This window comes from Natrix helvetica (assembly GCF_964273705.1).
Source record: "Natrix helvetica genome assembly, chromosome: 1".
NCBI classification, from domain to species: Eukaryota; Metazoa; Chordata; class Lepidosauria; order Squamata; family Natricidae; genus Natrix; species Natrix helvetica.
Genome location: NC_138548.1, coordinates 286,141,119 through 286,166,548, shown reverse-complemented (window position 1 = coordinate 286,166,548; position 25,430 = coordinate 286,141,119). Strand labels below are relative to the sequence as shown.

General features: G+C 39.3%; 2 protein-coding genes across 6 annotated transcripts in view; one reads left to right on the top strand and one right to left on the bottom strand.

Moving 5' to 3' along the window:
- FAT2 (FAT atypical cadherin 2) overlaps window positions 1–6,260 on the top strand; it is a 79,738-nt gene extending 73,478 nt beyond the window's left edge. Inside the window, exons 23-24 of the mRNA XM_081934205.1 lie at window positions 1,250–1,830; window positions 4,313–6,260. Of these exons, the coding sequence (XP_081790331.1) occupies window positions 1,250–1,830; window positions 4,313–4,830 (1,099 nt within the window). The 3' untranslated portion in view covers window positions 4,831–6,260. The remainder of the gene's footprint in view (window positions 1–1,249; window positions 1,831–4,312) is intronic.
- An 11,556-nt stretch (window positions 6,261–17,816) lies between these two features.
- LOC309396817 (proton-coupled amino acid transporter 1-like) overlaps window positions 17,817–25,430 on the bottom strand; it is a 35,224-nt gene continuing 27,610 nt past the window's right edge. For all 5 annotated transcript variants that reach the window (XM_081962279.1, XM_081962277.1, XM_081962278.1 and 2 more), the window contains 3 exons: window positions 24,012–24,178; window positions 23,540–23,709; window positions 17,817–22,709 (listed from right to left, as the gene is read on the bottom strand). In XM_081962279.1, the coding sequence (XP_081818405.1) occupies window positions 22,450–22,709; window positions 23,540–23,709; window positions 24,012–24,178 (597 nt within the window). In that variant the 3' untranslated portion in view covers window positions 17,817–22,449. The remainder of the gene's footprint in view (window positions 22,710–23,539; window positions 23,710–24,011; window positions 24,179–25,430) is intronic.

Sequence of the window (25,430 nt, the reverse complement as noted above, 5' to 3'; positions counted from 1 at the left end):
GAATATTCTCTCAATGCTGGTTTGGCCTTTTTGAACTTCAGCAAAGACATCATACCTATTTTATCCTGCATTGCACATGTTCATCACACAATGAATATCGCGGTGCAATAGTCGTGTTTGTTAGGAATGTATGAATAGTCAATTTTAGAACATTATTAAAGATTTTGCTCACCTTATCTCAAATAATATAGAATTATTGGCAATTATGATCAAGATCTATTTGCTTATCTTTTTATTATTTTGATAGAAAGATTAACTGAATGAATGAATGAATGAATGAATGAATGAATGAATGAATGAATGAATGAATGAATGAATTGCTTTGTAGACAAATTAACTGTTGCGATTATATAAATAAGCAAGACTGGAGATATACTATTGATGAATACTTAGAATTAATTGTTTTGCTGCATGTGTTTCTGCTGTGAACATCCAGGGCATGACTTTAATTGTATTGTGATTGTGTGATTTTGTGTCTCTTATGTGGCATGCCAATTTTAACTTGAGATTTTAAGACTCTGCTTATATTGATGAAAGTTTTATAAGAAATGCTCTCCTAATTATACTATATATATATATTGTATGTTTGCTTTCTCTACTCAAAGTTCACACTAATATATCAGGATCTTATGGAGGAGTTAGGTGAGGTCCAGCTGTTTTGAACAAATCAGCAATCATATATTTAATATCTGCATGGCCCCAAAGCTCTGAAAAGCATACAGTTATATTTTCTGAACTTTTGGGGTTTTCATTTAAATTCAGATTCACTGGCACAGCAATCATATGTGTTGAGCTCCACAGATCTCTGCCAGATGTGCAGATATGCTCATGATTGGTATTTCAATTTTCCTCCCATTTCCCATCCCTTGAATCATCCTTGAGGGTTTCCTCAGTAAGATTCAGATTTTTACATTGGGATATTTCTCTTCTGAGATCAGAACTGTTGCTCTATTTCAGAGGAGGAAATTTGGAAAAATTCTGTGGACCTGGGATAACTTTATGGGGACTGAAAAATCCTATGTATCTAGAGGATGGCATTGTTTTCTACTTTCTAATTCTTTCCTCAACTTCATTCATATATTGTAAAGGAATGAATTGGATAAATGATCTAAATTTACAAGTGTGCAGAAAATGGCAATATACTTACATATGTCCTTTTTTCCCCTAAAGGTCTTGCTTTTTAATTTCATAACTAGAGCTATTGGTATTTGCTTGCTGATATTGCTTTATCATCTGTCTTCCATCACAGATGCGAAAAAGTTGCTGAGAAATGTTTGGAAAATCCATGTCAAAACTCAGGACGTTGTGTGAAAAGTGAGGGTTCTCTTCACTGCATCTGTACAGATCACTTCCAGGGAACATTCTGCACCGAAGGAATTGGGATTCCAACCGCTAATCCATCCAGAGAGATTTGGAAGCCTGAAGGGATTGCCAAAATCTCTGCTGGGGTGTTAGCTATAGTCATCCTGGTGATAGCTGGTATAATCATCCACAAACGCTACTGCCACAAAGTCAAAGCTCACAAGCCAGTGGCCAAAGAAGATCCAGACCTGCTCTCCAAGAGTGAATTCTCAAAAAGTGTTGGGGTTGGCACACAAGGTCTTCCACCCATTGAACTCAATACTTTCAACAATGGTCATCATTTCAGTGTTCTAGACCCAGCCAAGCCTTCTGTTGTCTCAGAATTTGCTAGTTTCAATTCAAGGAATGGGCAGAAACAACGGGGTGCCATTGTGTGCAGTGTAGCTCCCAATCTCCCAGCTGCTGCTCCCTTATCTAACTGTGATAATGACTCTACATTGAAGAGTTCCTGGACTGGAGAAAAAATGGGTTTGTTTTATCTTTGTTTGTTTCTCTTTCCTCTGTTTCATTGGATCTTTCCAAATAATGCTCTTCCTATGCTCTAAAGCAGGGGTGTCCAAACTTGGGAACTTTAAGACTTGTGGACTTCAACTCCCAGAATTCCCCAGCTGGCTGGGGAATTCTGGGAGTTGAAGTCCACAAGTCTTAAAGTTCCCAAGTTTGGACACCCCTGCTCTAAAGCCACACTGGTTATTCCTATGTCTTGGTGCAGTGGTCGGCAAGCCGCGGCTCGCGAGCCACAAGCGGCTCTTTACACATTTTAATGCGGCTCTTCTGTGTGCCGGATTATTATCCTCCCTAATCATTGTGGATCGAAAAGAAAAAAGGGAAAGGGGCGCTTGTTTTGAAGCGCCCGCTCCCCTCCCTCCTCTCGGGCACTTCAAAACAAGCGCCCCTTTCCCTTTTTTCTTTTCGATCCACAATGATTAGGGAGGATCCTGAAGTCGGGCGGGGACGAGAAGCGAGGAGGCAGAAAAAGAAACGGAGCTCCGTTTCTTTTTCTGCCTCCTCGCTTCTCGTCCCTGCCCGACTTCAGGATCCTCCCTAATCATTGTGGGTTGAAAAGAAAAAGGAAAGGGACACTTAAAGGTTCAAACAGAGCAAACGCTTCAGAGGCAACAGTTTTCACGGGGAATTAGAACAGAGAGCCCTGGAGCAGGTTTCGCTGCCCACCCGGTCAGACCTCGCTTTCCTCGCATGATTGGCTAATTTGCTACTGCCCGGCTCCCCGGTTAGATTTTTGCTGGGAGGGGGCTGGGGGGAAGCTCCTTAGCCTGCGTTTCTTTTTCTGCCTCCTCGCTTCTTGGGGCTCCACCAATGGGGGAGCAAGGCCCAGCACCAGGCTTTGGGCTAACACAGGGGTCTGCAAAGTTGGCTGTTTTAAGACTGGTGGACTTCAATTCTCAGAATTCTGGGAGTTGAAGTCCACCAGTCTTAAGAGCCAATTTTGCAGATCCCTGGGCTAATATGATTGATGCCCTTGGTGGACTTCAATTCTCAGAATTCTGGGAGTTGAAGTCCACAAGTCTTCAAGCTGTCAGGTTTGAAGACCCCTGGGTTTTTTTTTTCTAAAGGGTTAGGGGTGCAAGGATCTTGTAACTTGACAGCTTTAAGACTTGCGTGCTTCAAATGCCAGAGTTTATTGAAACTAAAAACAGTGTACCATCCTATGTATTTTCGGTTTTAAAAATGTGGCTCTCAAAATAAATTTCAGTCGTGGTTTTGGCGAGATTTGGCTCAGTTGAAAAAAAAGGTTGCCCACCACTGTCTTGGTGTATCTAGCTCTCATTTTTCATAACATTATTGTGTTATGGTGGTATCAGTTTTGTCATATTTAAAACATAAATAAGCATTTCTTCAATTCCTTTTTCAGTTAGTATGTTGTTGCCCTACACATCGAATGTAGTTACCTAGTTATTAGCTAGTTATCAAAATATGTCACATCAATCATCGAGAACAACAAACATAGTGATAAGTAAGCTCTAAGTAAATAAATGTAGCCGGGGTTTGGTGTTGAAGTTTCTCAACTATTTTTCAAATGAGCTAAATACACCAGTTATGACTGATTTCTTCCTATAGCAATATTCTTCAATGTCAAAGTTATAGTAATGGGCATAAACCTCATATTAAAGACAGCTCATGTTAAAGAAAGATATCATTTATCACAACAGAAAGAGAAATTTCATAGACCATTTCTATATGAATTTGGGCAAAGCACAAAGTCATAAGGTTCAAAGAATTAGAAACAAGAATAATGTTCAGGGGAAGAGGAAAATATGTAAGAGGTAAATTTGTGCTGAATTATAACTTTTAATATGAGGAAAGAGGAAAAACATAGGCATATGGAATATTACCCTATTAAGTGTCAAAGTGGTGATGCACAAAACAGCACAAGATGTTTTGTGTATCTGCAGAAATAATAGAATTGCAGGATACAGTGAGCGTGAGTAGCTGTTGGAAACAGCATTTGTACAATAAATAAGAATAACAAATAACAGTAGTGCTAATGACAAAACCTGATAGGTTTTAGTATTGATCAAGAACATGTAATTCACTTCTGAAAATATGTGTCAATATATTTTGTTTATCCTGTCCCTAATTCTCTCAGTGAGTTTGATTCATGCAGTGAAAAATCTTTGTCAAGAATTCTCTCAAAACAGGTATTGTATTGTTCCAAAATTAGAGTAGCACGCTAGGCCTTAAAATTTGTTTTAGTTCCTGGTGAGATGTTCTCTGTGAGTTTTTATTCATGCTTGGTAGATTTTACAATTTTACATAGTTCAGAGTCTTAGTTATATACTATTTAAGGAAGCAAGTTTCCCCATGGCAGACCTTCAGTCTCCAAATTATGAAAAAATATGTGGTTAATATGAAGGGGCAGTGAAATAATAGTTATTTGCAGACTACACATTTATTGGGAGATATTCATAAGCTTCTTGTTTTATTTCAGTGTATCCAGGAGAAACAACCTACTGGCCACCAAGGTACCAGTCAACAGACACTCAAGAATATCATCAATATGAAGTTATTGAAACTCCCCTTCCACCTTCCCCGTGCCATCGACCTCCTCCTGTAGACTCAGATCCAGCTGGCCTGTATGGTGGCTTTCCTTTCCCACTTGATCAAAGCAACAAGCGGGCTCCTATTCCACCTCGCTACAGCAATCAAAATCTGGAAGACTTCTTACCCCCTGATTCTGCTGAACTACCTTCTTCCCAGTGTCAGAACGAATACACCGCAATCAGCTACTACCCTTCTCAGTTGGTAGAAAATGAAGGGCCACTCTACCATCCAGACAATGGCTACAAGAGGGTTAGCATGAGACTTAGTGTGGCCCAGCCCTCCTACGCAGACTGTGAAATCAGGCCTGTACCAAATGTCAGAACTCAGCCAGCATTGCCTTCTAACTACGAAGGCTCCGACATGGTGGAGAGTGACTATGGAAGCTGTGAAGAAGTGATGTTTTAAAACAAAACAAAACACAGTGTGTCTGCATTCGCAATGTGCCTGAAGGAGAGGACATTTAATTCAAGTGTACTTTACTGAAATGTGCAACCTTTCCATTTTAACAGCAACATCTTCCTTCCTTCTAACTATGCTAAAAAAAAATAGCATTGATGGTTTCTGCCCGCAATCCAGCCCCATTTTTCTGACTTGGGTAGGACTCCAAATGGATCGTGTTGATGTTTTGTAGAATTGGATTGTTATCTGGACAGAAAGATGGACTTGCAAACCAGGACATATGAAAGCACTTTCAGTGAGTGCTGGCTGCAACTATTTTTCTCAGTCACAGTCAGAGGGGATATTCAGCAGGTTCTGACCAGTTCTAGAGAACCGGTAGTGGAAATTTTGAGTAATTCGGAGAACAGGTAAATAACACCTCTGACTGGCCCCGCCCCTATCTATTCTCTGTCTCCTGAGTCCCAGCTGATCGGGAGGGAATAGGGATTTTCCAGTAACCTTCCCCTGCCATGCCCACCAATCCACACCCACCAATCCATGCCACAACCACAAAGCTACGTCCTGTAGTAAAAATATTTGAATCCCACCATTGGCCACAGCAATTCCTTGAAAAGCAAGTGGCAAACTATAGCAATTATGTTTTGTTCATGTATCTCATCCCAAAAATGGTTACATTTATTGTAATCATGCAAGGGAAGGCACTTATTGGCTGTCCACTGTAAAGGTAGCAAAATTGATAAAGTGGATTCTTGCTGTAAACATCAGAGAGACTTGAACTAAGACATTATTGGGTAGCAGTTATAATTTTTAATAGTGCTTTTATTTCTAAGAGCCAAGATTTTCATTGGTCTAAAAACTCCCAGAATAGAACTGAGATTTTAAGGCTATCCTGGAGTTGTGTCAATGGTCATTGACAAGGGAAGGCATCTGACTGAAATAACACAAATGTTTACGAAAGGAGTGTGTTGCATTGGCTTTAATCTGTTATTTGTTATTTCTATTTTGAAATAATATACAAGGGTTCCATACTAAATGGATTTTGTTTGATGGGGCACTATCTTGTTTCTGATACTTATAATTTCCCAGAATTTTTTATCAAGAAACTACATATTCCTATTTAGGAAATAATGAGAAATTTTAAAAGGTTGACTGTATCTACATCAGTTTGAATATATTCCACAAGCCACTGTCTTGAACTATTCATGTTATGGATATGGTATATATGCATATATTGTGCAAAGTTGTGTATGAGAGAGAAAATGTGCGAGAGTCCATTTATGGGTTTACATAGAAAAGAACCAGACACAAAAAATGAATTATTTAATACAAGGCTGGTCCATATTTTGAATGTACTGTATATCTTTGGTTAAATTTCTCTGTGAGAGTTTATTGTGAATATTTGTTTATAAAAAGCAATAAAGAATTTTTAAATGTTATACGTGTACCAGTAGTAGAAGAATGGGTGGTGTTGGAGATAATCAATAGTCTTCATAGCTCCTTGTTTAATTAGGAGGAATGGATTGTGGAATTTTTGTTTTTATTTAAAAGTCTCATTATGTCATGAATCATAGAATCATAGGACTGGAAGGAACCTTGGCAATCGTCTTATTCAACCTCCTGTTGAAGGGAGGAGTCCTTATACCGTTAATAAAGTAGTAATCCTGATCCAGTTATAAAAGCTTTCCAGGAATAACATTGTTGCACCTCTCCATCTGAGGAGATGTATTTGCCTAGTAGTTCATATCATGTGCAAATAGATTATGATGCAGATGACCTTAGGTAACTGATTTTAAACTACAGAACCATGACAATACACTGCAAGAAAGGCAATTATTCATTTGTCTGCTGAGAACATGTTATAGCTGCAAAAGCTATCCAACCCCTTGACTTCTTTAAAAGGATTTCATAATTATATAAACTTATATGAAGTTTATATAATTCATATATAAACTTTATAATATATAAATATTTTTATAACCTTTATAATAGCACCAATCAGTACCAATCTACCAATCGTGATACAACCACACAACCAATCATTCCATTTACTGAAACAAAGCCACCACTCCACAAACACACACACCAAGATTTATAGAAAGACGGCAATTCCGATCACACTTTAAGACCAAAACCCAGCCTAAAGATGGCGAGTGAGACCTCGCCGAAACGTTACCAAGATAATCTCAATCTTACACGGGAAAAGACACGAATACAACAAGACCAGCATGCCTACACCCATGAAAATCTACGAAAACATATATATAATTTATACATATAATCTATATGTAAACCTATATATAACATTATATAAAGAATTATATAATTCTTGCACAAAGGTGCTTTAACCCAAGATTTTCTTCCTTCAACTACACAAAAGACAAATGCAAACCATCCATGCTGCATTTCAGATATTAATATATTCTGCGTGGGGACAATATAACCTAATTCTTCAGTATGTTAAATACTATCCAATTCAGTGACTAAAGCTGATCTGCTGTAATGCTAACTAGAACATTAAGCCCAACAATATTATGGCCAACTTCCACAATGAATTGTTCATATAAAGATGGTGGCCATTGTGGTGCAATATTAAGAGGCTTTATCTGTATAGACTCCTATGTTGTCATTTTTTTAAAAAACTCAAAATTTTATCTTGTCATGCTATCTGGTGGCCAATAGAACAAAGATAGCAGGTGATTGGCATCACTTGCCCTCTATTATATTATTATAATAATATAATAATATGACATTATTAATAATGTCATTAATAATAATGACATTATTAATCTGGCTTGCAAGAGGTTCTGGATTCATGGCTCCAAACATTAGACCTATTTTGCTTTAGTTAGATTTTCCTCCGTAGCCTTAGTATTTTCCCATGGATGGAAAAAATTAATAACTGCCTTGCTTAGGTGGCAATAAAAACGCAGAACAGCTTCACTCTGGAACTTCACAGGGACAAGGGAACCAAAGTGTCCTCTGGGCCAGAACCGGAGAAAGGAGGCGACCCTGAAATCAGTAAAAGAGAGTGAGAATTTGCCTGAAGAACAAGCGTAAAAGTAAAAGTGCAAACTATGCTTTAGCTTTACACCCAACCTCAATTCGTCTGTTCGCCCGCCTTCTTATAACATCACAAGGGGGGGGGGGTATGGCAGCAATCCGACCGCTGTGAGAGTGCGCCGCCAGCACCACAAGAAGGGTGAAAGTGCAAAATGGCCAGGTGATTCCACAGGACTACCGTAGCTCCTTTGCACGTGACTGATAAAAGGCAACTGGGTTGATCTCAGTTGGGCGCAGATCTGCACCAACTACACTGATGTGGGTAGGGAGGAGGTGCACTTGGAAAAAAAATTGCAGAATCACAGAATAGGAAGGGACCTTTGAGGCATTCTAGTCCAACTCCTGCCCAGGAAGGTGACCCCCTACCATTCCAAGCAAGTAGCTGTCCAATCTCTTAAAAGCATCTAGTGATGGAGCACCCACAATTTCTGAAGGCAAGCCACTGATTAATTGTCACTGACAGAAAATTTCTCCTTAATTCTAGAAACATAGATTAGTTCGAAGATCCAGAATGGACAACTCTCCCTTCCCAGTGAAATCCTCTAGCTAAGAATGACCAAATACGGTAGCATGATTCTGAAAGGTCTAGTGCTTGGGAAGGGCAAATGGTTCATATAGCTTTGACTGGCTTGGCTGCCCGATGACTGCTCTTGCTTTGCCTCTCCTTAAATTGGCAGGATAGATCAAAGCTCTTTGCTTCCTCCAAAATTACTATAGAAAAAGCAAAAGATTTTGAGAAGTCCAGATCAGGTTCCTCTCTCAAGCTTCTGCTTGACAGAGAAGCAAGCTTTCTCCCTTTTTAAAGAGGGCTGTATGGGGACCTGGTTGTCTTTGGCATGTACCTAAGGATGAGTTCTTCAGTTCCTCACTTCCCAGGCTCCAGAATTGCCAAGGTGCCTGAAGCATCCAAGGGGAATGGAAGAGGAAGAGTTGCAGAAGAACCGGTCTGCTGGTTGGGAGGGGAAAGCGGCCTCTATCTCATATGTAGTAACTTTCCTTGCCTTTGTCCTCGAGATCACCATTGCTAGTCATCCTGGAGAACTTCTTGGTGATTCGATTAGTCTGCAATAACAAGAAGTAGGGAAAGTAGGTATTGGAAAAGCTGGCCACAGCTCTTGATTTCCAAGGCCGCCCCATAGACTGGAGCCCCTGCCTGAGTGGGCCCTAGACCAGGGGTATCAAACTTGATTTCATTGAGGTCTGCATCAGGGTTGTGTTTGACTTGTGTCAGGGGCACCTGTAGCTACCCGAGAACTCTCCCGGGCTCCATTTTTGGTTGTGACAGCCTCCTACAGCCCTCTGCCAGCGAAAACGGAGCTCGAGAGGGCCACATGCGGCCCTCACGAGCTCTTTTTTCAGCTGCAACAGCCTCCTACAACTCTCTGCGAGTGAAAACATAGCTCCGTGTTCGCTCACAGAGGCACCACGGGCCACTCCTTCACTGGGCCAGTTCTTTGCTGTTTCCAGGGCAGTCCTGCGGGCCAGATCTAAGCACCTGCAGGCCGGATCCAGCCCCTGGGCCTTGAGTTTGACCCCTGCCGTAGACAGTTTCTTCCCCCTTCCACTCACTGCTACAATCTGAGGGAACAAGTTTCCCAGTTGTTTCAGATCACAACTGCCATAATGCCCTAATGGCACATGGGGTAAGAGCTGCATTCCCAAAAAACACAATGTACAAGGGTACAAATGTTTATGCTATTCTTTGCTGAAGCACAAAACTTTGATTGAATGAATTAAGATCAATCATTCCATTGCTGGCTGACTGGACAGGACCTGTTGTAGCCCATCTTCCTTGCTCTGGGAATGGAGATGCCAGATGTACAGTATCAGCTCCTGCTCATTGAAGAAAGTCCTATTTAGATATTCCACAAAGGGAAACAGAGGGAGTGGACCTGTACTGTAGATTCTCCTCCTTGTATTTTGCTTATCAGGATTTCTGTAAGAATGTAATCATTGCAAAATCATTATAGAAGAATTTCTCTGGGTGAAAGTTTTAATCCTTTCTCTGAGATCAGTATGAATCTCTTCTTCTGTGATTTACCACCACCACCACCACCACCTACATTCTGAGGAGCTATGAGGAACTGTGCTTGTTAGAAAAATTTGAACCAATAGAACATTTCTAGTCAATAGTGCATAGCCTTCTTTGTTCGTTGTTTTTCCTGGTATCTTAAAAAATGAACAGATTCCTTATAGCATAAACTGTCCTTGTCCCATTATGGCAGTGGTACTCAACCTTCCTAATGCCGCGACCCTTTAATACAGTTCCTAATGTTGTTTTGACCCCCGACCATAAAATTATTTTCGTTGCTACTCTATAACTGTTATTTTGCTACTGTTATGAATCGTAATGTAAATATCTGATATGCAGGATGCATTTTTATTGTTATGAATTGAACATAATTAAGCATAGTGATTAATCACAAAAACAATACGTAATTATATATTGTGAAATATTTATTTCTAATTACAAATAAATGAAATTTTGTCTGGGAAGTTTAAGAGCAGGCTCCCGGCTCTAAGTGGAAAGAGTGCCTTTCTTTTAAAAAGAAAAAAAGGAAAGAAAAAACAAAACAGCCACCAATTCTTCCTTTCTTTCTCTTTCTCTCTCTTTCTGTCTCTCTCTGTGTTTGTGTGTTTGTGTGTCTCTCTCTCTCTGTGGCTCTTTGTCTCTCTCCTCCCTCCCTCCCTCTCTGTAATTCTCTCTCTGTATCTCTGTCTCTCTCTTCTCCCTCCCCATCTCTGTCTCTGTGTGTGTCTCTTTCTCTCCCCTCCCTTCCTCTCTATCTCTCTCTGTGTGTGTCTCTGTCTCTCCCCTCCCTTCCTCTCTCTCTATCTCTCTCTGTAATTCTCTCTGTATCTCTGTCTCTCTCTCCTCCCTCCCCCATCTCTGTCTCTGTGTGTGTCTCTGTCTCTCCCCTCCCTTCCTCTCTCTGTCTCTCTCTGTAATTCTCTCTGTAGCTCTCTCTCTCTCTCCTCCCTCCCCCATCTCTGTCTCTGTGTGTGTCTCTGTCTCTCCCCTCCCTTCCTCTCTCTGTTTATGAAAAAAAATATGATGATAAATGATGAAATGTCAATATTGTTGAGATGAATGGTACATATAGTTAAAATGTAATGAAATATAATACAATATAAACATGCTAGTAATTCAAAGGAAATTTATACTACCTTGGTATTAACACAACTCTTTTGGGTCTACTGAATGAAATTTCATATTAAATGATCCCAAACTGTGAAGCCAATTAGGAAACAAGTTCTAACTTCTCTATGGTGCTACTCGCATATAGTGGAATGCTGCTAGAGTTCCTCAGTTCCTTGTTATATTTTTGAATAATAATTAACATTATTATTTGTTTGTCAGTGCAACAACATGTGACAATGAAATTGGCTGAGCTCCCCCTCAACCCAATACTATACAACTTTCTAGAAGAATCTAGAAAGTTCATTTAATTATTTCTAACTGCAGCTACTTACATTGCACAAATTTTTATAATGCTAGACAAAAACTAAAATAACAGCCCAGACTCTGTTTGATACTTTCAGTTGAAAAACATAGTTCTACACACTTTGCAAACTTCTACTGACTAATCTTATGCCAAGTATGGATCAGTTTATTGTTTTTGTTTGTTTGTTTTAAGACAATAAAACAGTTTTATACAAAAAGCTGATAGTTGAGTATTTTCAGGTTCTCACTGTCAGGAAATTTCTCCTTAGTTCTAGATTGCTTCTTCTCTGCACTCTTTCTAGAATCTCAACATCTTTTTTTATACCAAGGTGGAAGGCTGTTAGTGCTGCCAGTCAAAAGTCATTACCCAGCTAAGCCATGTTTCTCCTTTTATTATCTGTGATAAGAAAAGAAGGTTTGTAGAGAACCGTGGGAAGATTTCGAATGGAAAATGCCACTGTTTGGACTTTTGCAATGGAATTGTACAATAAATACTTGGGCTGGAAACACCCTCTGAGTTTTGGTCAAAGGTGAGGAGCACAGATGTTGTTTGGGTCTGTTTCTTGCTCTCTGGCATATAATATTGAACTATATTGCAATGTACTATCGGAGTTGTCTGCCTTCCTTCTTTAACTTGGCCTCTATAACCATGAAAGTGATATGTATAAGTTACATATTATGCAAAGTGCAAGGAAAAATGATTTTTTCTCAATTGAGGAGTCTTTTTATTGGGATCCCAACTCTCAAAATTTCTATTCAATCAGGCCCTTGATCAATCAGGGAGAAGAATCAGTGGACTATCACTCCTTCCAGTAATAAGATCTGAATTAATTTCCTTGCCTGAAAGTTATAAATAAATAGCTGATGTGTGCAAAGTCTGTGCAAAGACCTGATATCAAAGTTTTTTCTAGACTAATATGAACATACCTAGTCAATATAATGGGGATGAAATATGGGAACTAGCCCCAGAGCAAAACTATTACCCAAGCATATCTGGATTAAAACTATCAATCTCAACTCTTCATCTTAATTAGGGGTTAAGAGGTAATTTGGGGTGGACAACTTACTTTGCAAGCATGTTGTCCCAGACTAAGTCTCCAGAATTCTCAACTGGGGGCCAGTTCAAGACAGCTTCCCATGTTCCTTGATGGGAAAATGAATCCTTTGGAAAGGATATAAATTCCATTGTACTCATAAACATACATGTCTAAAATTACTTTGGTCTTACTCAAAAAGTGGCACCAATGGAGTCTTGATTGTCCATACTGACAATCAACAATAGTTTCCACTGCAGTTAGAAGGGTTGCAATACTATGAACAGTGAAAACCTCTGTTGTTAAAACTAGAAAATTCTACCTTTTGAAAAAGAGTATTCAAAATATAATGAGCAGGTTAGGAAATGCTTCATTTCTGTACTTTTAATTTGTCATTTAAAAAAATACATGGGGAACTCAGGGTATTAAAGTGGTGCACTTGATGTTTTAGGATTGCAACCAGGATGCCTGTTACTACTGGTTCTATCTTGGCTTTCTTTTGTCACAGACATTCTATTTCTATTTGCAGGTCTTTGCCTTTGTGATTCTTTTTCCAGTTCTTTCTCTTCAGTTCTGCTGTCTCCATGTACTACCACATGCACTATCCAGACTCTTTGTCTTTCTTATGAACAATTGTTAAGACTGCGGGGTTATGTGGCAGGTGCTTGTCTGTTTTAATTCTAAAGCCCCAGAACATCTTGGCATCTTCATTTTCTATTACTTTGTCTATTTTATGGTCCCACCAGTTCTTGCTTGCAGGCAAATGATATTTGTTGCAGATATTTCAGTGCAGCGTTGCTGCTACTTTGTCATGCCATTGTTTGTAGTTAGTCTGTGAGATCTTCTTGCAGCCGCTAACCTATGTGGTCCAGTGTTTCTTCAGCTTCATTACAGAAGTGGTATTTGATGTCCATTGCTACCTTTTCAATTTGTATGCATTTGTTCTTAAGGCTTGGTCTTGTGCAGTCAGAATTGGTCCCTCTGTTTCTTCAGTTTTCTACCTCTTAGCTAGGTCTTTTTGTTATCTGCTTTGCCTGCTTTTTTTTGATGTGCTAACTATGTAATACTTGCCTTGCTAAGTTTGTCTTCTATTCTTCATATGATTTTCCTCGTAGGCCAGTTTAGTCTGTCCTATATTCAGTAAGCCTGCATGGAATGCTAGCTTCAGGGCAGTTTCTTTACTATTCCAATGCCCCTTTTGTTCTTCAGCTGTCTGATGTACTTCCAGCATTCCACACCCAATTTTCTTTATAAGTAGGGTAGGTCAACATTGCTGTCTATATGAAGGGCATGATTCATTGTCATCATTTTTCTAGTCTTCCTATCTAGGGCTTTTTGTTCTGCTCGAGTCCAGTCCACTTATCCAGCTTTGTATCTAATGATTGAAATTGCCCAGGTGTTAATTGCCTTGATGGCATTTCCTCCATTTATTAATCAGCATGAAAACATCACAGCAAATAGGGCACTGAATCAAAGCAGGCTTGATTAGCAAAGATGCTGAAAATAGCTGGCTGAACATCAGTTGAAAGCCATTCACACACATGCACAAACCCAAACAGAGTTTTGATCTAAACAAAAACATTTCTTAGAAATAACCCCAGTATATTTGACTTCCTAAAGTGAAATCCAAATAAATGTTTTGCATTTCAAAATATAATTAAAAAGCTGGTTTGATATCATCAATAATGCAAGTTCAAGGACACTGCATTCCAGCGCTTACTTACGTGCGTCTTTAATTACAATGTGACTAAATTCTTAAGCAAACTTTCCTTTAAAAAGCACGAGTCTGATTTTCATCTCTGGCACTATTCCTGTCCTAGCTGTTGGATTATATTGATAACCAGTGACTTGGAGAAGGCAACGTTGCTGGATTGTTGCTTCTGGGAGAGAATAAGGTAGAGGGACCACAGACATTACCACTAGCTTTCTTTTCTTTCTTCTGTTAATGGACTTTGGTGATGCTGATTTTGCCAGCAGTGTCCATGGGAAAACTTGGTGGTATCTTGGATTGGGTGCCATTTTGCAGAACCCGATGAGTTTTCCGAACATGCATCCCTGTCTTTTCGGAGCATATTACAGTAAGGTTCCTACAGACAGGCATGCTGATGAAAATAAATAATAAGTAGGAACTCCCTGTAATAAATGTATGCACTTATTTAAATTAATGATTTCATCCAATAGATTGGGCATGCTGCATATCCCATCAACCAAAGAGCATTGACTGGCAGGAATTAGAAGGAGGGGCTATTTCTGCTTAGTCCCTGCATTACGGAATATTCTCCCTTTAGAGATTAGAACATTAGACTTTAAAGAAGCAGGATAGGAAGAGTACTGAATCCTTTGAATTTAGGGGTTAACTTAGAAAATACTGTGGATAGCCAAAAAAAAAAAAACACCAAACAAATAGATCATTCAACAAATCAACCCAGAGTTCTCACTTGAGGCACAAATGATCAGGCTCAAATTATCTCATTGTGGACACATTATGCGAAGACCCAGCTCTAATGCTGGGAAAGGTGGAAGAAAAGAGAAGAGACAACCACCAGCAAGTTAGATGGACTCAGTTACAGTGGTAATGAGTGCACCATTGGTAGACTTGAAAGAACAGGCTAGGGAGAAATTGTCATGGAGAAAATCTTATGTGGTTAGGGTAACCAGAAATTGTTCCCAGACAAAGTAAACCACATGGGAAAGCATGTGATGTTTATACTTGCCTAACTTCCATGGAATGAATTTGAAGTCAGTTAGGGATAGCAGGGTGGGGTGGAGAAACTCAAGTAACCTTTGTTGGAAAAGCAAGTAATTCATTTAACAAGGAGTGAAGATCTGTGGATCCACTATTTTTATAAAACGCAGCACATCCATGGGTATCATTCAGGTATCCAGTTTTTTTAATAGAGGATCATATAAACTGCCCTCCCCCAGGTTTCTACATAAGAGGCTTAAAAGCCAAGAAATTGGAGAATTTTCTGCAGTCTTTGGTGCTCAATTTGCCAATTTAGGATGGTTGAAGCTTGAAATTATTTATGCTTATGCTCATATTTTAATAATTGATCACCCTCCATTCCAGTGGTGGGTTGCTAACCAGTTTACTACTGGTTTGCTCATGTGTGCACGCATGTGCAGAAGCATACGGGCGGATGGGCAGAGCCTCCTGCTGCTGCCACTACCAGTTTGGCTGAACTAGGCCGAACCAGGAGCAACCCACCTCTGCTCCATTCATAAACTGAGATCATCCAACATCAATCCATTCTCTTTGGCCATTGTCTTTTCCTTTATTGTGGACATTTTAAAAATATTTAATACTTAACAGGTACAGTATAGGTGGTACCTTGCTTAACAGTAGTAACTGTGAGGGGGATCTTGGAGTTCTAGTGGACAACCATTTAAATATGAGCCAGCAGTGTGCAGCAGCTGCCAAAAAGGCCAACACAGTCCTAGGCTGCATCAACAGAGGGATAGAATCAAGATCACGTGAAGTGTTAATACCACTTTATAATGCCTTGGTAAGGCCACACTTGGAATACTGCATTCAGTTTTGGTCACCACGATGTAGAAAAGATGTGGAGACTCTAGAAAGAGTGCAGAGAAGAGCAGCAAAGATGATTAGGGGACTGGAGGCTAAAACATATGAAGAACGGTTGCAGGAACTGGGTATGTTTAGCTTAAGAGAAAGAAGGACTAGGGGAGACATGATAGCAGTCTTCCAATATCTCAGGGGTTGCCACAAAGAAGAGGGAGTCAAACTATTCTCCAAAGCACCTGAGGGTAGAACAAGAAGCAATGGGTGGAAACTAATCAAAGAGAGAAGCAACATAGAACTGAGGAGAAATTTCCTGACAGTTAAAACAATTAATCAGTGGAACAGCTTGCCTCCAGAAGTTGTGAATGCCCCAACACTGGAAGTTTTTAAGAAGATGTTGGATAACCATTTGTCTGAAGTGGCGTAGGTTTTCCTGCGTAGGCAGGGAAGTTGGCTTAGAAGACCTCCAAGGTTCCTTCCAATTCTGTTATTCTGTTAAAACAAATATATTTATATTGGCTATTTTTTATGATAAATTGGAATATACTACATGTAGCCTTGAGAATTTGACTATCAACACCTTTACTTTTCAGGTCTTATGACTCAAATTGAGACAGCAATAACTTTTTTCAAGGTATCAGTGTCCCCTATGACAGAACATGATTTGTAAAGCTTTATTTTGGTGAAACATGGAATATTCAATGGGTGAGTTGGTAGGTTTGGAGTTGGAAGCTTTAAAAAAAATCCTTGCAGACCCCCAATTCCTAATTAAAACATCTGCTAATGGATTTTATGCGAGTAGAGGATTCATGAAAACTGTTTGCTTAAATAGCACTAGCACTTTGACTTATATATTACCCGCAGTGTTTTATATTCCTCTCTGAGCAGTTTACAATGTCAACATATTGCCCCCAACAATCTGGGTCCTCATTTTATCAATCTCAGAAGGATGGAAGGCTGAATGTACCTTGAAGTCCCATCAGGATCAAACTTGAGGCTGTGGGCAGAGTTTGCCTGCAATACTACATTTTAACCAGTGTGCTACCAGGGCTCCTAAAATTCTATACTCGCTGACAATTAATCTAAGCATACTTTAAGACCTATTTTATCCCAAACCACAACCTTGAGTGTAAGTTGGGCAGAGCTTCCAGGATTGAGTGTCTAGTTGAACTTTGGTTTCTCCAGTCCTGCTCCAACAACCACTACACCATTCCAAGTTCTCACTGCCTGAAGAACTGGAGCACACATTTGCCAGAAATACTCTTATATGCCAAGTAGGAATAGCTTGTATTGCAACTTTCACAGTGGTTGTGTCTTGTCATAGGTTTATTAGTTTTTAAATTGTGAAGAGTACAACAATGGCTGCATTGATTTTGTGTAGTTTCAGTAGCAGGCTGCTGGGGGTTCGCACGGGTTCGGGCAATCCTCTAGCTAGGATTCTGCCCAGTTCAGCAATCCCCCTGGCTGGCCACACCACGCCACCCCTCCCAGGAGTCTCCACACGGCCTGTTCATCATGCCAGGTAAGTGCAGGACCCGGGCGGAAGCTCAGGGAGAGTGAAAAACGGAGTTACTGGAAATTCCAGAAGTCCAGAAATGGGCCTGTCTCTGGGCTCTGGAGGACCTCTGGAGCCCGGGCAAAGCAGTTTTTGCTTTCCCAGAGGTTCGAGGAAAGCCTGCAGAGCCTGGGGAGGGTGAAAAACATTCCCTCCCTGTAGTGGTGCAGGAACCGACTAAGCCATTCCCACCATGGCCACGCCCATCCAGCAGCGGGGCAGCGAACCTGGTGCTGCAATTTTTGAAGCCCATCCCTGTGTAGTTTGTAGTTCACATAGCCAGTGCATGTTTGTTATTACTTTATTATCTCCTCTTCATTAAGTATTACAAATTAGAAACAATCTGAAAAAGAAGCAAATAAAGTCACCTTATAATACAGTAAAAAAAACTGAATTTATTTAATGAAACATCCAGTAAAATATATCATTCAGTTACAGCATTATCATACATAATATCACCTGTGTCTCCTACACAGTACACCCAAAGTACATAGTGGCTTGCTGTACAGACAAATAGCCATAAATAAATAATGACTGATTCGATAGACACACAAACAGACATTGTTTCCTATCCTCAAAGTCACTCCTTGTAGAAACATTTCAGGATAATTGCATGCATTTCCCAAATTTAGGTTACCCGAAATATGTTTGCCGGATTCTGCACCATAGTTAAATATGTGTCACCAAGCTACCCTAAAAGGAGCAGAAGTATATATAATTTAAGGCAAAGGACCAATTAAGGTTGGTTAAGAGTAACCTTGAGGAATTGGAAACTCTTCCCAAAGCTCTGTACAAACATTAGCTGGTGTTTTCATTTAAGTCTCCAAATATGTAGTGTTCCAGTTTCTTAGATCTATGCACACATCTCCATAACTTCAATGTGTCCCCCTTTGGAAGTCAAATTTGGGGATTTCTTTGATAATCATAGATGTTTGAGGAATATCAAAGCTGTGTTTGTATTTTGCACTTACGGTATCTAATTTCACAGGTGCAATCGCTTCGTTTACAAATAAATCAAAGTAAACAGATCTGACTGACACTGAAATGCCCTTTTTGCTCATTATCAGAGACAGAACAGACTAGACTACAAAGATAACTTACAGAGAAATCAGAAATGTTTGCTTCAAATCTCATAATTACCAACTCAGTATGAGATCTGAGGAGGACATGACTACATTAGACACAACTAGACAACAGATTAAAAAACCTCTTAATATGGCCATTGCTGTAGCTTTTTCCTTCTATGAGGATTACTGGAAACAAGTATATAGATAATCCAATAATTCAAAACTGCCTCTTTCTGTGCTGTGCAAGAACATACAAATAGGCCGCAGTTTATTCTAGGGGGGTGGGGAAGAAACAGTAAAAGATAATTGTATACAGGCAATTTTATCATGTAGACCAACACATCAGCCACAATGCCAAGGATATAGGTTATAATTAGTGGTAATGTCTGATGTAGACTTTTTTCATTAAACTCCTGACTGCAAAAACTGTTCATTTTCTAGAAGTTAAGAAAAAGTACTATTCCCACCGAGAAGAATGCTTCGCATAGTGTTCAAAGTTTTATAGAACCATAAAGTACAAAGACATATTAAGGCATCTATTGATAAATAAGTGAACAAAATAATTTCATTCAGTGGCTGTGACTAATACAACTACTAGCCATCAAAACAATATTATGCGACAATGAATTTTTCAAATAATGGAAGATCTACAAATCAATAAATGTTAAAATCCTGAATTTTCTACGGGGGTTATATTTAAGAGCATCTACCAAATTGGTCTTAATGGCACTTGCTATTTGAAAAGTGGGGTAATCCTAAAGTGAAAAAGCCAGTATCCAATTTAATAATGTTTCTTTGCGACTTCATTTGCGACTTGTTTTTTTACTTTCTGCATCCATTCTGCTTCTGTTTCAGTGCTAATAATCACATCATCCCTTTTAACAGTTCAAGCGCAAGAATGCACAAGCGTAACATTATCAATTCTACTGCTTGTAATAATTATAAAGTCAAAATATCCGTTTATTTTTTTTTAAGTTAAGAAATGTGTCATTACCATTTTACATTTTATTTCCTCTTTACTATTCTGGCTACCTGGCAAAGGTTTGTTTGTTTGTTTATTGGATTTATATGCCGCCCTTCTCCCAAAGGACTCAGGGCGGCATACAACATTTAAAAAAACACATATTACAAAAGTTAAAAAGGAAATTAGACAAGAGTATCCAAAAACAAACCCAATTAATATTAACAATAACATTTTAAAAATTATATTAAAATTAACAATTAAATCAATCATTTATTTTATTTTGTTCAGGCCAGGCCGGCTTTCTGGAAAAGCCAACTTTTTAGGGTGCGTCGGAAGGACCGGAGGTCGGGATTGTTAGGTTCAAATTAATCATGGTGTAAACATACAATATCACTAACCTGCAGGGTTCTGCTTATGTCTGAGTGTCCTGGGTTCACTGGCAAAATTGAAAGCATTTTTAATTTACATTTCACCATTATGTTGCCAAGAGAAGAACATTGAATGTTTGTCTATTTTCTCACATGCTTTACTACCAGTATATGGGGAAAGAAATATAAACCCCAAGTATATCCTAGAGCAGCGATGGCGAACCTTTTTTGGCTCACGTGCCACAAGTGGGGGGAGCGCAGGGGGGTCATGTGCGGGTGTGCCACACCCATAATGTAATGCGCGATCCCCCAGTGCGCATGCGCGCACAACACCCCCCCCTTTTTACATGCTTTTTTCGCCCTCCCCAGGCTCCAGAGGCTTTATAGTCACTTCCGGTTTGCTCGGAGGGTGGTTTTAAGCGTTCCAAAGGCTTCAGGGAAGCCTCCGGATGGTCCCTGAAGCCTCCGGGGGGGGGAGGCTCTTTTCGCCCTCCCCAGGCTCCTATAAAGCCTCTGGAGCCTGGGGAAGGTGAAAAATAGCTTTTAAAAAGGTGAACTCAGCTGGCCAGCGCGCTCATGTGCGCTGGCCAGCTCACAGGCAGCACCTCGCGTGCCCTGACAAATGGCTCCGCGTGCCACTTGTGGCACGCATGCCATAGGTTCACCATCACTGTCCTAGAGTTAATGAGACATCTGTACTTTCAGAGGAAGGAGAAAGGTGATAGGAAGCTAACTCGCAATTCATTTAATTATTTCATCAACCATACAGCAATGCATAAAAAGTAGATAAATCATGACAATGATATTTAAAACCAGACTACAAAACATTTCCAAAATAATTCAAAAACCCCACATTTCAGTTTCCATTTAAAGTGTTAAATAAATATTTGGTTGCCATATCTGAAAAGTGGTCATTCCTTACTCCCTTCTTCATCCTGTGTGGCTTATTCAAGAGCAAAGATAAAGATACAACCTAATCATGATTACTGGAAGAAATAAACAATGGTATGCATCCCATCTTCCTTCTTTTTTTAAAAAAAAAAGCCATAAGCTGACAGAAATAAGCCCTACTGAATTCAGGGAGCACAAATTGCTTCCTGGTAAATTACATTTTAATTATAATTTATGAGTTCAATCAAATTCAGATCGTTTGGCTAATTAGATAAAAACAGAAGAAACTAAAATGCAAGCCGCAGGTATGATTAGTTTAGAAAACCGAAATGGTAGTATCATATATTTAATAATGGCACGAAGCAGCTGAAATCTTAGGAAGAAAATTCTGAAAATAACCTTTGTGTAAACTATTTAATTTCAAGACTGCTTCTGAAAACAGTGCTCCTAAGAACAAAGGCAAATAACAGAAAATAGGATGTGTATTGCACTTTTAATAGAAGAATCTCCATGTGCCTGCTCAATCAAGTTATTTATCTATTTTGATTGGCTAGCTTTTCAGGACCTCTTATATGAAATAAGAAAACCATGAAAGTTGGGCCATGGATTTAACCTATGTACACATACTAATTGGCTATGATTCTTTAGTAGCTCTCAAAAGTGTTTCCATTATCCAGAAGCAAAATAATTCAGAAGTTACAACTATGCATCTGACTCACCTTATGTTTTTATAGTGTACATAGATATATAGTGTGAAATATCACATGAACTTGGATTATAATCATGACACTCAAGGCATTTTTCAAAATGTATGCTTAGTGAATGATCCTTGATGCTACAACAAATAAAAGCTTACAACAGAGAATTGGTTTATAATATCCTGTTGTTTACACAACTATAAAAAAAATCTTTTAAAACATTTTTCAATCTCCTGTCCAACTTACACGTGTCTTTTTCCCCACAGCAATTTGATATGAACCCTGCTATAGAGGTCAAGCTAGCACTGTGCTGGATTCAGCAATATAAACCTTATTTCTAATTTTATATGCAGTCCAATTGGTGTTGCTGACAATTATAGATTATACAGCTTGATGCTGTTTTCAGCTTTCAGTTTTATTACCAATAGACACAGAACTTCATGGGACAGGAGCATGAACTTACAGCATCTGTTTTTAATATTACACATCGAGTTTCATTTGCACTTCCTTCTTCTGTGTTAGCTACCACTTTCAAGCTCAGGAGGAATTTATTTCAGAAACGAGACCTATAGTTTCTAAATTGATAGCCTGAAGTAGTTTAGAACAAGAACAATGAAAACAAAAATGAACTGGTAACATGATGCTCAAAAGGTTTCATAAAAATCATTTGGTGAGGAGTATTAGGGCTCCTAGTTCTCCCCACATTCACTGCCCTTGATCCAGAAGTCTAGTAAAATCCAAGATGCTTGCAAGACATTCAGTTTCTTCCAGGTAGGGTTAATCATAATGGAGCACACTTAAAAAAAATGTCTCCTAAATCAACCCCACACAAAAAAAGAAGCATAAATAAATAAAAGCATTAAAAAATAGCCCCTTCTTTTTTAACCATGGCCTTATCTGTTTAATCTATAAAATAAATAGAAAGCAAGGAGCAGCCCCAAGTTCCTGCAGTTGCTATGAAGAAACTCAAGATCCATCCGAACTGCAGATAACTTTTCAAAGTAAAAACAGGCTACAGTGTCATGGTAAAGCAACGGTGGCATTGGACACAGTTGGTACAATCAGTTCATAGAGGGATTCATATGTCCCCACAACAAAGCCAGTAATACCAAAGAGGCTGATGAGAATATCTTTGGCCAGGATGAGGGGATGCAGGCCTTCCGAGTAATAGGTGAAGATCTCCAAAATGGGAGGAATAATAAGTGCTAGAGCACTGCTGCTCACCGAGCCTACCAAAGCTATGACAATGTCCAAGCGAGGAATCAATATTGCGAGGGCACCTAAAGGGTAGAAAAGAAGGAAATAAAAGCTTTGTGAGGGAAGATGCCTAACTGAAGGGCAAGCAGCCGAGGTAGTTAGTCTTTCTTTTACTACAACTTCAAATGAAATAAACATCATTTTAATTTCGGAGTATGTTTTTACTCTGTAAGAAACTCTTTTGGCAAAATAGAAGGGGACGTTAACAGACACACTGAATCATGACAAAATTGCCATCAATATGTATGCTCTTCAAGCTCAGAGATGGAATTTGTAAATAACTCGGAAAGAATTCTTGAATCTAGCACCAATATTATTACTAATATCTGTACAAAGCTATTGCATTAGTCAGGGGTCCCTAAACATTTTGAGGTGATCAATTTCATGCCTTTGGAATTCTGACACCATGACTTGAGTGCCATGTGGGGTGACTCCCTATTCGTGAGGTGGCAACCATGTTGGAAAAGTCCCATCACTATAGCAACCTAAGGGGATTTTTCACACATCTGTTGTTTTTTTAAGCAACTAAATACACTGCACATCAATCTTGCAGCTTTTACCCTTTTGGTGTAGGAGTAGGGCAGGGGTGGGGAACGATGGCACTTTTATGACTTGTGAATTTCCACTCCCAGAATTCCTGAGCTAGCCAGCCCACAAGTCTTAAAGGGGCCATGGTTCCCCACCTCCAGTGTATGGGGGTGGATTTTTCACCAACAAAAGCACTGTACTGCACTCGGCCTCCATTTTTATTTTCTGTAGAGCCCAGTAATTTTCTTAGAAATATCTTTACCATAATAAAGCATCCCGTGGGCTAAATCTCTATCTGAGTGAGAAGAAAACTCTCACCACTCACATGTTATGCAGACCAGGAATACTCTCAGCAGCACTTTGCAAGATAATCTCCAGCGTTCAGGGACCTTGGAAGCAGCCACAGGAATTATTATTTCTGCAGGGACATAGAACTGCAGAGCATAAGTGAAGAAGATTCCGAGGGAGTAGAGCAGCTTGACAGACTGGTACAACCTGCGAAAATGAGGCAAGAGCCAACTGTTAAATCCACTTAGCCTCCTGGTGAAAAACCAAACCAAAAATTGAAGATAGTGCAGTGATTACACTATTTGAGAATGCTTGGGCTCCCTGATCCAAAGATCTCTAGGGAAATTTGTCTCACAAGTAAACTAAAAGCAAGTAAGTCTTCCTTGACGAAAGAAAGAGTTGTTCCTGAATCAGGGCTTTGGATATTGTAGAAAGCCACATGCTAATGGACTTATAGGTACGCTAACTTCTCTCTGCCTGGTAACAAAAAGCTTCCCAGTTCAACTCACCAACAGTTGGGGAGATTGAGAGTGATGCTGGCCTGGATGTTAGCTCCAAAGCGCAAATATCCTAGTGTTCCCAAGCTGAGGTAGAACGTAGTAACAATCGCCATTCCCACATATAGGATCATGTGAAAGTGCTGTGGGTTCTTCATTTTGTTTTCTAGAGGAAGCACCTTGGAGAAGAAGAAGAAAAGCTCCAAACAGTGAATGAATATCATTTTACTCTCCTAATTACCTCTTCACAGTAGACCAGGACACGCTTACCATTCTCAAAGAATCGCTGCCTTGACTAGAGAAGGAAAGATATATAATATCTTCTTAGAGTAACTATGCAGTGTCTTTATGCACTAAATTACGGTATTTAACTGGATCAGATCTATGCTTCAAGTAAAGTTATCCACTGGCTTCTTAAAAATCCAAGGAAAGAAGATTCTACCAACTTTTTATCTCTTTCCCCTTATTTGCTGGGAGAAAAAAAATTCTTCCCCAAAGCTAGTACTACCATTAAGCAGGGGACTCTCGGGAATTGATTCTAGAAAGCACAACAGGAAAGCAAACTGTTATTTGTTGCTGTATTTTCATTATCAGGAAAGGAAAGAGGCCCTTAACTATACTTCTTTGGCAATGATGGGTTGTGGGGAGAGGTGTGTTATTTGCTGCTGAGCCTCAGGTAGGACAACTTATTGAACTGGCTTAGTTTCTAATACTTTATTAGATATTCCAGACTCCTTCAATTACATCTGACAATTTTGCACTCCCAACCATTTGTTCTGAGTCTTGCTCTGAATCCTCAGAAATTGTCCTTATGATTCTCATAGCAAGAAAACAAAAGAGTGCAAAATAATTGAAGTCAGTGCATAGACTACTCTTGTTTTCATTGCTCGAATGCATGGCATAATCCAATAAAATGTCTCACAATAGCAACAATCAATCAAGAAACAAAATTACCCCTGTGGAAAATTAGATCTCAATTGCTCAAAGATAAAAGACAAACACGACCAGGCCAGGGAGAAGAAAAAAGGAACAGAATGGATCAAACATTTCTGTTTATTCCAAAAGATCAAACTAGATATGTTCAAAATATTAGAGCTATATAAGATCATTCATGTACACTGTTATGTTGCATTTTAACTAGAGTTCCAAATGAGAGTTCTAAGTTAGAAAACTCAACATAAAAGAAGTGTTTGAACCCAGAACAGCTGAGAGCCATTATAAAGTCAGGTACAAACTGGTCAGATGCTGTCAGAGGATACCAAGAGTCTCATTCAAATATAAACAAAACTATGTTAACAACTTTTTGGTCTTCTCAAATGTTCAATGCCTTGAAGACAAAACATTTCAGCGTTCCAAGTAATGCACCCAAAGAAATCAGAACTCCAAGGCAGGAACGTTCCTCGGAGAACTTATTTATTGAACACATCATAT